The sequence below is a fragment of the Actinia tenebrosa genome, unplaced genomic scaffold (genome assembly GCF_029948245.1).
Source record: "Actinia tenebrosa isolate PJP-AT-01 unplaced genomic scaffold, QUT_ActTen_1.0 PGA_scaffold0__85_contigs__length_37466705, whole genome shotgun sequence".
In the NCBI taxonomy this organism is placed as follows: domain Eukaryota; kingdom Metazoa; phylum Cnidaria; class Anthozoa; order Actiniaria; family Actiniidae; genus Actinia; species Actinia tenebrosa.
Window position 1 is genome coordinate 14,567,537 of NW_028292569.1, and position 13,742 is coordinate 14,581,278.

General features: G+C 36.3%; 2 protein-coding genes across 2 annotated transcripts; one reads left to right on the forward strand and one right to left on the reverse strand.

Moving 5' to 3' along the window:
- The first annotated feature begins 17 nt into the window (after nt 1-17).
- On the forward strand, nt 18-8,976 carry LOC116291653 (trafficking protein particle complex subunit 14). The gene is made up of 10 exons (XM_089032378.1): nt 18-384; nt 1,565-1,802; nt 2,169-2,255; nt 2,586-2,685; nt 3,362-3,491; nt 4,171-4,256; nt 4,352-4,429; nt 4,934-5,083; nt 5,370-5,439; nt 5,840-8,976. The coding sequence occupies exons 1-10, from the start codon at nt 28-30 to the stop codon at nt 5,981-5,983; spliced, it is 1,440 nt and encodes a 479-aa protein (XP_088888504.1). The 5' UTR covers nt 18-27; the 3' UTR covers nt 5,984-8,976.
- Nucleotides 8,977-9,467: 491 nt separating this feature from the next.
- LOC116291651 (ragulator complex protein LAMTOR4 homolog) lies at nt 9,468-12,236 on the reverse strand. The gene is made up of 4 exons (XM_031698837.2): nt 12,128-12,236; nt 11,808-11,891; nt 11,218-11,335; nt 9,468-10,904 (listed from the first exon to the last, which is right to left on the reverse strand). Exons 1-4 carry the CDS (start codon nt 12,128-12,130, stop codon nt 10,816-10,818), a joined length of 294 nt encoding a protein of 97 aa, XP_031554697.2. The 5' UTR covers nt 12,131-12,236; the 3' UTR covers nt 9,468-10,815.
- Between the last annotated feature and the right edge of the window lie 1,506 nt (nt 12,237-13,742).

Genomic DNA, 13,742 nt, shown 5'->3' on the forward strand with positions numbered 1-13,742 from the left:
CATCCCAAAGAAACATGGCGCTCCAACATGGCAGATCACAACAAAGAAATCGATAGCAAGTTTTACATCTTTTTGCCTCATTTAGCCACATCGAATCCCGTATCCGACATAGACAAAGGACCGCGCTTTTCATGCTTCGTGGGAGAGCTACTAAACTTCTTTCTGATCGCTCAATTTCGTGGGAAAAAACGATCGCCAAGCGAGAGCATTAAACTGCACGAGTGGCAAGAACGACTCCTTGGGCTCAGTACATCTGTTAGCGTGAACTGTGTGGAACTAGCCATCCATAAAGGACACGATGCCCTTGCTACTAGCAGCTTTATTTCTTGCTCACCCACAAGCACCTCGAGAATTAAAAGTGGTCCAAGTCAGGAGTTAACCGAGGTAGGATAGGCTAAGCGCGCAATTTTTTACTATGAATCACCTAAAGGTGTAGTGATTTACTAGAGACTTTTGAAATTTATTTTACCAGCTTTATTTCAGATTTTTTTCCTCCAAAACATTTATAGCTTAATATGTTATCTCATACCTAGATCTTGTTTAGATTTTAACAATAATCGATTCGTATTTTCAAGTGTAATACTTTCACGCTTGATCATTCGAATGAATGGTCGAGTTCCGAATATTCGTTCACCACGAGACATCGGGCCGGCAACATGGTTAAACCACAGCAAGGTCTCCCACCTACCTGCCTGAAAACAATGATTCAAAAGATCGAGTCGTGGTTTCTATTATTCTAGAAAATCCATAGAGCGACCGTAACCAGGAGATTAATACACACACTGTTTCATTTGCATATGATAAAACCAGCTGTCTCTGTGGCGAATAAAATTAGTATATAAAAAAAATCAAGGTCTTCTTCTCAGCAACAAATTCTTCTATCTTCGCTAGGAATATTGTTTTGTAGAGCAAGTATTTTTGAATTTTGGAGAACTGCATCAGACTTTTTAAGATTATTATGATTTTTTTAGTTACATTTTCATTCAAAAAAATCAGTGTAAAATATATAGGATTTAAATAAGTGATTGATGTATGATCGCAAATCCTATGTAGTTTACAAACAACAACTGATTGTCAGTTTAGGAAGTAATAAAACGCTTAATTGATATTGAGATTATTTCTAGGTGTGTAGAAAATGTCCCTACTGTACCCCACAGAGGGCATTAAAATTGCTTGGGGGGAGGGAGGGAGGGCCAGAGAAGAGTATATTCGAGATTTATTTTTGGTGACTAATCATTATCCATGCTTGTTTTTAACACATTTCTGGGCATTCTAAGGATAGGGAGGTCTAGCATTGAAAATAGACCTCCTCGGCTTGGGCGTAATGTTTTCCCATTTCAGACCATGTGTCATTATCTAGAGTATAATTTTTTTTGTTAAATGGATGTGCATGAGAAGACACATGAATATGGATACAACTCAAACAAGGAATCTTATTCTCAAGGGAGTGACAATTAGTGGCCTGAAATGATAAATTTTAAGCCCACATTTTCAGGATCAATTCCAGTTATCAGTAAGTTACTCCCAGTGTGAACCCCTCCTGATTTTACTTTTTTCTCCACAGGATCTCAAACCTCTAGTCACAAGCCAGGGGGATATCATCTACCCACTTAATGTATCTCTTGACGTCCTACCAGCATTAAGTAGACGAATAAAGCTGTCTGTTAATGTATGGACTCCTGAGCTTAATGCCGAGGCCAAAGTCAATACTCAGTCACTGTGGAATGACTACTATGATATATTTGTTTATAATGATCCTGATGAGATATTAAATGAGGTTCAGAATACATTTCGATGTCATGGTACGTAAGTAATGTCAATATCATCGTAACGAGTCTAACATCCCCAGGGGGGGCTTAGGAGTTTCTTTTTAAAAATAACGGGGAGCTTAATCTGGATTGAGGGGCTGCTCATAGCCTAGTGGATTGGAAGGGGTACTAGCTCTTGAACAAATAGATGAGCAAAGGTGGTAGGTTAATCAGGCACTGAAGAAGAATTGGGGATCGATGTAGGGAATTTAGCCTCTCGCCCCACCCTCTCTCCCAAAAACAATTCTCGAAGTTGTGACAATAACTATTAAAATATATAGTAATAACACTTTATCCCATCCACCCTTTCCCCAATCAATTGTAGGACCTTCTGTAAAATTTCGTGATCTATATTTCCAGTGAATGCTACTCTACCAGTAATATCACCACCAACTGTGCGCTGTAAATATAACTACATCAGTAACAAACAATATGTGGCTTTAGAAGGTAAGAGTAAATAGCCGTCTCTCATGCAGCAGCCATGTTACCTGGAATATTAGTTTTTTATTCCTGTAGTCTTACAATCGATACCTGTACCTTGACATAAAATAATAGTTTTTATCCAAGTGGGAATAGGCATGGCCATTGTATGAGAAGGTCCATAAGGATCAGCTACAATTTGTGAGCAAATTTGAATATATATTAAATCTGAAAAACTGAAATTTTCGTATACAGACCTTTCGGAAATATGAACATGTATTTGAATAATTAGTTTTACAATAAAAGATGCAAATACAAAATTGAAGTAATAGTTGTAAAAATCATGTCTTTTAACAGTAATAAACAGTCTAGGAGAACCAGTATTACTCCATCAAGCCAGCGTTCATCCAAGCTGCAGCACTCTCTACAACACTTCAAACAAATTACATAATCAAAGGTTTGTCTATAATTTTTATATTCATATTTTAGATTGTTTGATAGACTACTGGCACTAGCAGGTCACCTAACCCTACCCCCTAAAATGTGCAGTTGTGTCAAACAAACACCAGAAATAAAAAGAGCACCTCAATATTATTTTGTAAGAAGTAAGAGTTTTGGTAACATATTTGCTTGCCATGCATACCCAATCGCAATACTTTTTTACCATACAAATCCTTAGAAAATATTCAATAGCACATTTAACCTCTGTCTACGACCAGAGTCCTTTGTACACTTTTTTCTTTTTCTTTTGTTTGGTTAATCAGCACCAATTGTCTTACTATTCTTATGAGGGAATACAAGGAAATTCCCAAAGCATTATGGAAGTGGAGTCATATGATGCCATCTTACAAACGTCCTGTTTTATATTTAATGCAATTTCTCCTATAGCTTTCATTATGAGCTGAAACTCTTCAACCTTACTAATATTAAGGTGCTCTTTTAATTTGTGGTATTCTTTTTTTTTTTTTACACCACTCCTTAATTTAAGGGGATATCGACGAAATAATGTGCAAATGGGTTATTTATCTCCACTTTAGGATATAACATTCTTTTTTTTTTTTTTTTTTTTTTTTTTGGATATGACATTCTTGAAGGCTAAACATCTGAGACAATGATTAACATTGTGTTTTCAGGAGCTGTGACATGTTCGTTATGCCAATAAATACGAAGCAAAATGAACTCCCTATTTCCTTATTACCATGGGAGCATATTTCATTTCTATACAGAATTATACGACCAGAAAACCAAACTTCAAAAGATAAAGTAAGATATATAATGAATGAAAAGTGAATGGAAGATTCATGAATAGAATGAATGAAAAGTGAATGGAAGATTCATGAATAGAATGCATTGGATGGAACAGATGGATGGAACAAATGGGTGTGTGGATGGATGCACGGAGGGAGGGAGGGAGGGAGGGATTGATAGATGGATGCATGAATGCATGATGCATGGATGATGGAACAGTTGGATGGAGGGATAGATAGGATGGGTGGGTGGTTGTGTAAATGGAATGAATGGTTGGTTGGGTTAGATGCATGCATGCATGGAAAAGATGGATGGATGGGATGGGTGAGTGGTTGTGTGGATGGATGGATGGGATGGATGGATTAATGGATGATGGTTGATGTACAAAACTGTGGATGGAAAGACTGGATGGATGGGATGGATGGATGGATTGATGGATGAATGGATGGAAAGAATGGATGGATGGATGAATTGATGGATGGATGGGATGGGTGAGTGGTTGTGTGGATGGATGGATGGATGGATGGAAAGAATGGATGGATGGATGGATAGATGGATGGATGGAAGGATGGATGGAACGAATGGATGGATGGATGGATGATGGTGGATGTACAAAACTTGTTGCTTGCAACAGAGCAGTGAGATAAAATTTATTTCTCACTCATTCATTCATTTCTTTTTATGTTTCTCCTAGTGTTTTGAAATTTCTTTGATGTCAGCCGTGTCATGGAGTGTAGAGACTTTAAGATTAAGGGAACAAAAAATAAAAACAATTTATAGGTATAAAGATAGTACATCAATGTATCTTTTCAGTAATTGTCCTTTTTCAAATAACTTATTATGTCTGCCTACAGTTGCCTTTTTTTGTTTTGCAGTTTACCATTATTTAACATCAGTAGACCTTCTGTGAGTGTCAGGGCAACTTGTAAATCAATTGTTCAAAAAGGGAAAAGGTACGATCATGAGTCAGCTTTCAAAGTTCCATAGAGCTTCACAAAGTTTCCAAGGTGGCGATCACATGAGTTTAAAATGTCATGGAAACACTTTGATTGACATTCACCAAGACTTGCTTCATTGTGATACTATTCCTCGCACCATGCTATCTAGACCCTTTTTGAGTTCCAAATTACCACTGTGTTTCTTGATTACAGACTCATTTACTCAGGCTTAGCCTTGATTTTGTGAAGAATATTCACATGTTCCAGTCAAGGTCCGTCAAGTTTCAAAGTGTTCATATTTTTGAAGTTGTGCATTCTTTTGCTTTACCATTTGTATTTGTGAATATTTAGACACTGATTCAAGGCTAAGCCTGAGTAAATGAGTCTGTAATCAAGAAACACAGTGGTAATTTGGAACTTGAAAAGGGTCTATTGAGAACATCTTGACAGGAGTTGACAAAACATCTCTCAAGTTATGAGTTATTTTTATCTTATAACTTTCTTGTTCCAAAACTTCAGATTCCAAGTGAAATATACAGTAACAAACACTGAAGATGAGGAGTGCAATGTTTGTTTAAGATGGCAACCACAATACAATGATATGATGCCTGGAATGCACAACTTAGATGCCGAGTCTCTAGTCTGTCTACAACCAAATGTCAGAATAGGGTTGGTAAAATAAATCCATTGCTAACAGATAGTCATGCTACTAGATGCATCATTCATTGCCTTTGTGCTGAGGTAGTAAGAGGGGATCAGTTGGGACTAAAGCCAGGCCTATATAAGCAGTAATAGTAATAATAATTTAATCACTCATTATCACATTAAAAAATTATGAATTACAATGTTTTAACAAGAACATACTAAGCTTTTGTTCGATGATACAGCTACGACTTTACTAATCAAACAGATGTTTTAAGATTTCATTCATAGGCAATTTTGTTGTGTTGTACAGGTGCTGTCCACCAGGATCTTGTCTTTCAGTTAATGTAGAGTTTCTAGCCATGCAAGAGGGACTACACGAGGTAGAGTAATTAACACAGCAATAAAACATGAACAATTAAAGCTCTTATTTATCTGTGGTCAGACTGTCAATTAATATTAATTGAGATCAATTGACTTTGAAATGGATGGAATATCTATGAAATGATAAACGATAGCCAATATATTTTTTCAGGTCTGAATTAATATAAATTTACCAAATAGGCTTGAGTGACCACAAAACAACTCCAATTTTTCTTTAGTCTCCTACGCAGCTGCTATTAGTTTCATCACGCAACGCTCACTCCCCTGTTGCGTGACGAAACTAATAGCGGCTGCGTAGGAGACTAATTTTCCTTGGAAAAAATTTGCTTGACGAAACTTGACGAAACGTAATGTACTGCTCTAACTTCCAATTTATTTATATTTTTCATCGTTGATCAGGTTGGACAGTTCATGACCTGTAAGTGGAATACTGGTTCACTCACCAGCAGTCCATCACGAAGTCTTTCTCCAGTTGATGAAGAATTTGAAGGTTTTACTACTGCTTCTCACTCCTGTCAAGTGTTTGTTGTGGTGGATTTTTAAAATAGGTCTTGAATTTTTAGTTTTTAAAGGAAGATATTATATTTATAGATATATCTAAAATGCAAAAGTTTAGATATTCGAGGAAGAAGGATTTGTATTTATGTTAGTTTAAATTATAACCTTAATGTTTAAGTTCCTTCATTCTAGAGCAGTTTTTATATAATATTAGTGTAAAATAGGTAGCATATGGCATTGAAGGCTGCCAATCAGGGAACCAATTAGATTGATTCATTTTTACCTGGGCTGACTTGCAGTATCATCAAAGACCTTTTCTGAGATAACAAACAAGGGGCATTGTGGTCAAACTTGAGTACAAGTATCTTTTGCCCATCATGGTGTTGTTTGTACCCAAGCTAGACCACAATGCACCCTGTCTATCGAACTCAGAAAAGGCCTTTGCCATCTGCTTACCATAACTTTACTTTTACTAGGCATTTTTTTCTAATCAAGCTGAGTGTTTTAAGACTAGATGTTAAATAATATAATCAATTATTATATGAATTGTATTATAATTTTATCCAGTAAAGGAAAATGACTGTATTGTGAATTTTGGTAGCTATACTTTTTCAGTCCCCAGTTCCAGGCTGTTAATGGCCAGAAACTCAATTTGTAGGATTGAGACAAACAAAACCTTTGGCTATATTCCTGAAGGTCAGTAAACACGTAAAGGGATGCTATGTGGTCATATATTGTCTGTGGGCACTAATTGTGATCAACCTGCACGACGCTGTAAGGTGTTGGCAAGTGTTATGCCAACCACTCCACCTTAACATTGTGTAAGGTTAAGAATAACTTTATTTATTGCACAAGACATTGATGAGCAAAAACTTGCTCGTTACAAAAAATGTACCTTCGTCAACATGATATATACCCCTTGTATGTGACGTCAAAGCAGTTCAATCTGAGGAACAAAACAAAAGAATTCCAATCTCCTGAGAATTGGAACCTATTATTTTGTCCCCCAGATTGAGCTGTATTCCAAAGTGCTGCGAGGGGTCTATAGGAAAAATTATAGAACAATTGCTTGAGGGTGGTATGTTAGATAACTCTTGTAAGTTAATGCGTCTTATACCTCTTAAATAAAATCATCATCATCATTATCATCACTCCGACGAAGGACTAGCGTCCGAAACGTCAGTAAGTTTTTTCATCTTTTCACGGTGTATAATTTACTTTTTCATCATTACATCATCATTATACCTTACTGTTATCTTACCGACACCTTACTGTACAGTACAGGTTGATCACAATAACAGTTTGCACGACATGTACCTGCAACATAACCTTCGTGTGTACAAACCTCAGTTAATGACATTGCACAGTTTTAATATGTAATACAATAACTGAATACTTTAATACTTTACTATTTCAAAAATTTCAATAACTTTAATGTCAATTCTTATCTCACATGCTGATGATTTGGAAGTTTACAAGTTTACTGGTGTGCCTTGAGTATGGTTTTCACGTTACTCTCTTTAATTAACAGTTTGTCTAACTAGGTTGATTATATTATTATGAAAGTATAGAATAAGCAAATGAAAAATACATGTCACATCAGGTCAATTGGCGGTAAACTACCATCAATCAAGTGAGCCGTTAAAGTATTTAAAGCTACATGGTGTGTCTTGAGTATGGTTTTCATGTTACTCTCTTTAGATAACAGTTTGTCTAACTAGGTTGATTATATTATTATGAAAGTATAGAATAAGCAAATGAAAAATACATGTCACATCAGGTCAATTGGCGGTAAACTACCATCAATCAAGTGAGCCGTTAAAGTATTTAAAGCTACATGGTGTGTCTTGAGTATGGTTTTCATGTTACTCTCTTTAGATAACAGTTTGTCTAACTAGGTTGATTATATTATTATGAAAGTATAGAATAAGCAAATGAAAAATACATGTCACATTAGGTCAATTGGCGGTAAACTACCATCAATCAAGTGAGCCGTTAAAGTATTTAAAGCTACATGGTGTGTCTTGAGTATGGTTTTCATGTTACTCTCTTTAGATAACAGTTTGTCTAACTAGGTTGATTATATTATTATGAAAGTATAGAATAAGCAAATGAAAAATACATGTCACATCAGGTCAATTGGCGGTAAACTACCATCAATCAAGTGAGCCGTTAAAGTATTTAAAGCTACATGGTGTGTCTTGAGTATGGTTTTCATGTTACTCTCTTTAGATAACAGTTTGTCTAACTAGGTTGATTATATTATTACGAAAGTATAGAATAAGCAAATGAAAAATACATGTCACATCAGGTCAATTGGTGGTAAACTACCATCAATCAAGTGAGCCGTTAAAGTATTTAAAGCTACATGGTGTGTCTTGAGTATGGTTTTCATGTTACTCTCTTTAGATAACAGTTTGTCTAACTAGGTTGATTATATTATTATGAAAGTATAGAATAAGCAAATGAAAAATACATGTCACATTAGGTCAATTGGCGGTAAACTACCATCAATCAAGTAAGCCGTCAAAATATTTAAAGGTACATGGTACATGTAATCGAATGATTTATTTGATTGACAATAGTTTACTGTGATTAACATATTGACTTTTAAAACAGTGGTAGATAGCTACTAGATAAAATAAGTAGGTAATCATAGATAATTTGATAAAATCTTTTCACAAGTATTTCATAACCAAAGACCTTTTTACCTTGCCTTTGATGCTTTCCCATTTCAGACCATGGATGTCATTCTCTTGAGTATCATTTCTTTGTTTGGTGGTTGTGCATTAGAAGAAACATGAATATAGATAATACTCAAACAAAAATCTTATTGCAAGAAAATGACATGGTCTGAAATAGGAAAACATTTGCACTCAAGCTAAAAAAGTCTATTAAATACTACAGCTAGGTTCACGAGAACAAGATATGGGTAGCTACAAACCCATTTACTTCTAAATTTTATGAAAATGAATTATTGCTGGGACAATAATAAGTGCAAGGTGAATTATTTAATAAAAGTTTAGAAGTTGGTATTATTTAAGTGGTATTTCTTTTCTTAGCATCAACCCAAATATCAAAACACTCACCTATCTGTTTTGTGAGGGAGGGGGGTTGAGGTTTGATCCGATCCAAAAGCTGGATCTCGAAAAATGAATCTTTTAATATAAAAGTGAAAGTGATGCAGAATCTGGATCAGCAGAAATGCTAATTGCCCTTGGACAAAATGTGGTACTCTGCCCAAATGCCGGATTTCTTACCAGATACTGGTGGAATAGACCCTTTAGCTCAGGCTTAACATTTTTCCTTCTTCATTCCACGTGTCATTCCCTAGAGTGTCATTTCTTTGTTTAACGGTTGTCCATGAGAAGACAAACAAAGAATCTTATTCCCAAGAGAATAACACGTGGTCCAAAATGGAAAAAACATTATGCCCAAGATAGAGGGAGGGAGGGCCTGCAATGGACTGACATCTTATCCTAAGGGGTAGTGATATTCCTAGTCACATCACCATAGCGTGCAAACAATATATCCGTGAAATGGTACATGTTGGTGCGAAGATATGAAGTTTATCTCCGAGTGGTGAAAATATTTCACGAGTGAGCGCAGAAAAGAAGTTAAATATTTTTCAACACGAGAAGATAAACTTCATATCTTCAAGCCAACCTGTAATTTTATTTTTATTATATAGACAAATCCACAAAGAACAACTACGCAAGTTAATGAAAACAGGTCCCGGAAAACATTGCAAGTGACATCATTGTATCCTCACTAGTGAAGATATCGAAAATATGCTACTCAGTTCCTGGGTGTAGTTTGTACGAAAAATATGAGTGGCGTATTTCCCAGTAGAACACTCATGTCTATATGATAATAACTAATCAGTACAAAATAACAACGAAACAAAAGAAAACAAAAGAAATAGAGTGCTTAGTGGTATTTAGTTTTTGTGCTATTTCACATATATATATATATATGGTTTGAACTCCTAGCTATTAAAACCAGAGTTATGCTCTGGCCACATTGAACATCTTGACTAAGTCCACTCATAATCAACCTGGAAAATCTAGATTTATTTACAAATGTTTTCAATTATTACATATCTAAGTGAGTAAATGATTGGTTCAATATCAATCAAGTACAGTATGAATGTTGTAAGATGATTGACATTTTTTCATTTTTAATCACTGCAAAGTTATCAAAATAAACTATGTTTCTTAGAAACTTTAAGAAAAGACGCAACACCTTAAAGTTTTAGTGGACATGCGTATTAAAACCATTCTGTGCTTTGATTGGTGTAAACAAATTGACACGTGTCATGCCTTCCTTTAAAGTTATTATATAGTACTTCCAGAGTAATAAGGATAAGGCTAATAATTTTAATTCTACCCCTCCTCCTCCAAATATGAATCCTATTCCTCATTAAGCAATTCTTATTAAACATTTTACATAGAGTGGTTATACTTGACTCATAAAGAAAATTTCTTGTGTACAAGCCAGACACACACAAAAAAATGGAAAGAGATCTTCTGACCTCTATTAGTCCTCGAGCCCTCATGGCCTATGAATCAATAGCCTTTGATCCCTTGGGGGGGAGGTACTCCCATATATGGACTATACCTACCTTTGTCATCAACAGGGTACCCCTTTCAGAATCCCAGCGGAACACCCCTACCCAAATCCTGGCAGAGTAACCCCTGAGCTTTGACCTTATGGGCTATTGACTCATACCCCATTTAGGCATGAGGACTAATTGCTAATTAGTCCACTTACTATTGCACAGTTTAAGTATAACCACTCTATTTGGAGGTGAACAGCCTGATAAGCATTCTGTTACTCCATTATATATTCAATTTAGATGACAAAATTAATATACTTTAGCTGGTTTCTTGCGGTGCTGGTCTTTTTACTACAAATATTTTTTGATGTGAAACTGTAGCCATCAGTATAAAATCCCCAAAATGAACTAAAAACAAAAGTTCAGTCAGCAATGTAAATATTTGGTGCCAGTTGGAAAACCCTTAGCAAGACAGGAAAGACCTGCCTGTGAAATGCTGATGGAATTGGTGGTCATAAAGGCTTAGCACCATCATGTGATTAGAGCCATGACAGGAGGCAGGAACAAATGAATCTGGTCTAGTCTGGTTTACATAAGAAAGAGTCAGTTTCCCAGAGGAAAAGGCTCTATTGTTGTGCATCCTGACATGGCAGATATACAGCCTTTAATGCTACCTTTACAGCTGCATAATATTTTAATTAAATATACTATTCTCACTTACTTGACATTCTTTTCATGGTTTGTGTTCTGTCACCAGAGATAGGAATCAATGCCGCAGTCTGTAACATCTCTAACATCACTCCAGCCATTTTTTCATCATTTTCCAGGTCACCTGCAGACTAGACAATAGACATTTATAGAACTATGCCAATGAAAAAATGGAGACAGTTTCTATTATCATGGTCTGTTGGGCTTTTCTTAACACAAGCCGCACTATCGTCTGTCTTGTGAGATTTTTGTAGTGAAGAATAGAGGCTTCTGCAATAGCATTCATATGAAACTATAGCAAAAATCTTGGCAGCTAGTGTAACATAAAGCCATGGTACAATAATAATTATAAATAGGAATACTGGTTATTGTGGTTTATTAACAATTTATCTTTCATTTAATAGTGGGGTTTGCATGAGGGTAGGATCAACAATGTATACATTTATAGCAATTAAAATTTATTATTCAAATCTCATTAGTATACAATGCGCTTGAAAAACCTTTTCCTTCAGTGCTTCTCCAGCTAGAATAAGGGAGAAAATCTCTGTCACAAGACATAGAAAGCTACTGACTAGGAGAAAGGAGATTTTGGTCCAAACTTACTGCAACAACAGCGCCGTCTGGATTAATCACAAGATACCCTTGAGCATCGGGAATCTTATCTAAACCATGATTTAGAACAGCAGCCTGGAATTAGACAAGTAAATAAATAAATATCTTAAAGCTCTGTATTTTTCAACCTTGGTAAGCCCTTAATAAAACTCAAAAAATAAAGAAGATATCGCATTGTAAGTTTATACTTGTGGAAATTGTTGATCAATTTGACATTCAACACTAAAGGCAAATTGTGTACAAATTGTATTGAATTTACGTAACAGTTTACAAACAACATTTAAAATAACTTAATGTAGGCTTGTACTTACCATATCTGTTTTAGATTAGGAAATATTTTTATTTTTTAGGTTGCAATCTACCTTGAAAAATGGAAAAATAGATTTCACTTGATCCAAAGTCACGAGACAATGAGTAACCAGGCAATGGTGTCTACCGAGGTAGACTAGGACCTAAGCTGAGTAGACTCTTCCACAGTCTCTCGCTCGTCCGTTCCGTCTCCACGCTTAGAGACTGTAACGGTACCGAAAGGACTTATGGGTCCCGAAAACTTGAACCCAGCGTGCTTTGGGAACCAAAATACTCGTCCACAGTCTCTCTCGTTTCAATATTTTCAAGATGGCGGCGATGCCCCCCTGGTTCCCTTGGCCCCCCCCTGGTTCCCCTGGCCCCCTGAACACCCTTGCCCCCCTGGCCCCCTGGAACCCCTGCCCCCTGCCCCCTTGGCCCCCTTGGTCCCCTGGCCCCCCTTGCCCCCTCGCCCCCCTGGTTCCCCTGGACCCCCTCGCCCCCCTGGTTCCCCTGGCCCCCCTGGCCGCCTTGGCCCCCCCTGGTTCCCCAGGGAATTCTAACATCATACCTCGAAGAGCTGTCCTTGCATCCTCTGTTTCTTTCGGAGTCAGACGGAAGCATATTGGAAACCACACTAGAAAGCGATCTAATAGACCATTGCCTTGATCCATTCGGCATACAAGTCGAAATACAAAAGGTACTTGAGGGGATCCAGCAATGCAGAATGGCACATTTGAAAAGATTTCTCGTGTTACGTCTGTAGCATATCTTTGTAGCATATCTGAATGATGTTCTTTCTCCTTAGAAAAGTTCACAGAGTAGTCGTACATCTCCCGTCCAATTTTCCTCGTCACTTTTGAGAACCTTGTTCAGCACAAATTTCAACAATTTCTTGCGAACACAAAATAGCTTTTCTTTGTTCAGTTCAGTCAGACACTTCACTAACGCCGATGATGTACACGAAGACTGTGGTTGTTTGAATGAATACAGAGTTAGAAACCCCTGCTTGAAATTTCCCAAAAATAGAGAAAATAGCAAAAAAACTAATGCGCAAATGGCTGAACAACTGGCGATTCACAGACCAAAACCTTCAAAATCATTCTTTCTTCATACAGATTTTTATTCTGACAATCATACAATATATTTCTATTTCTCTGTCCAATAGAGAATAATTAACTCAATAATCTATTATCTTACAATAATCTATTATCTTACAATCATTCTTTTAATTTTGAAATATTTTGCTCTGTGCTACACAATTTGTCGTATTCCTGTCGTAAGATGCAGATCATTGATAAGTATTAAATCACATGCGACAAAGTGTTGTGATTTTTATCGAGCTGATTATGTTGCTGTGGCAACCAACAGGTTGTGCGCCACCTTAAAATTGACATTTTTACATTTTCCCGTAAAATTTCAACTCAAAATTCACTGTATATCAGGAGAGAATAAAACGAGAATATACTTAACGATATATAAGACATTAAAAACAATTTACACTTCGACTAAAATATTCATTTTCTCGAAATATCAAGTTGAAGAAAGATAAATACTGACTGGTAAATATATCTGCATTGCATAACCAGTGCATAAAAATAAACGAACGATATAGTCGGTCCATACTATTAAAATTTT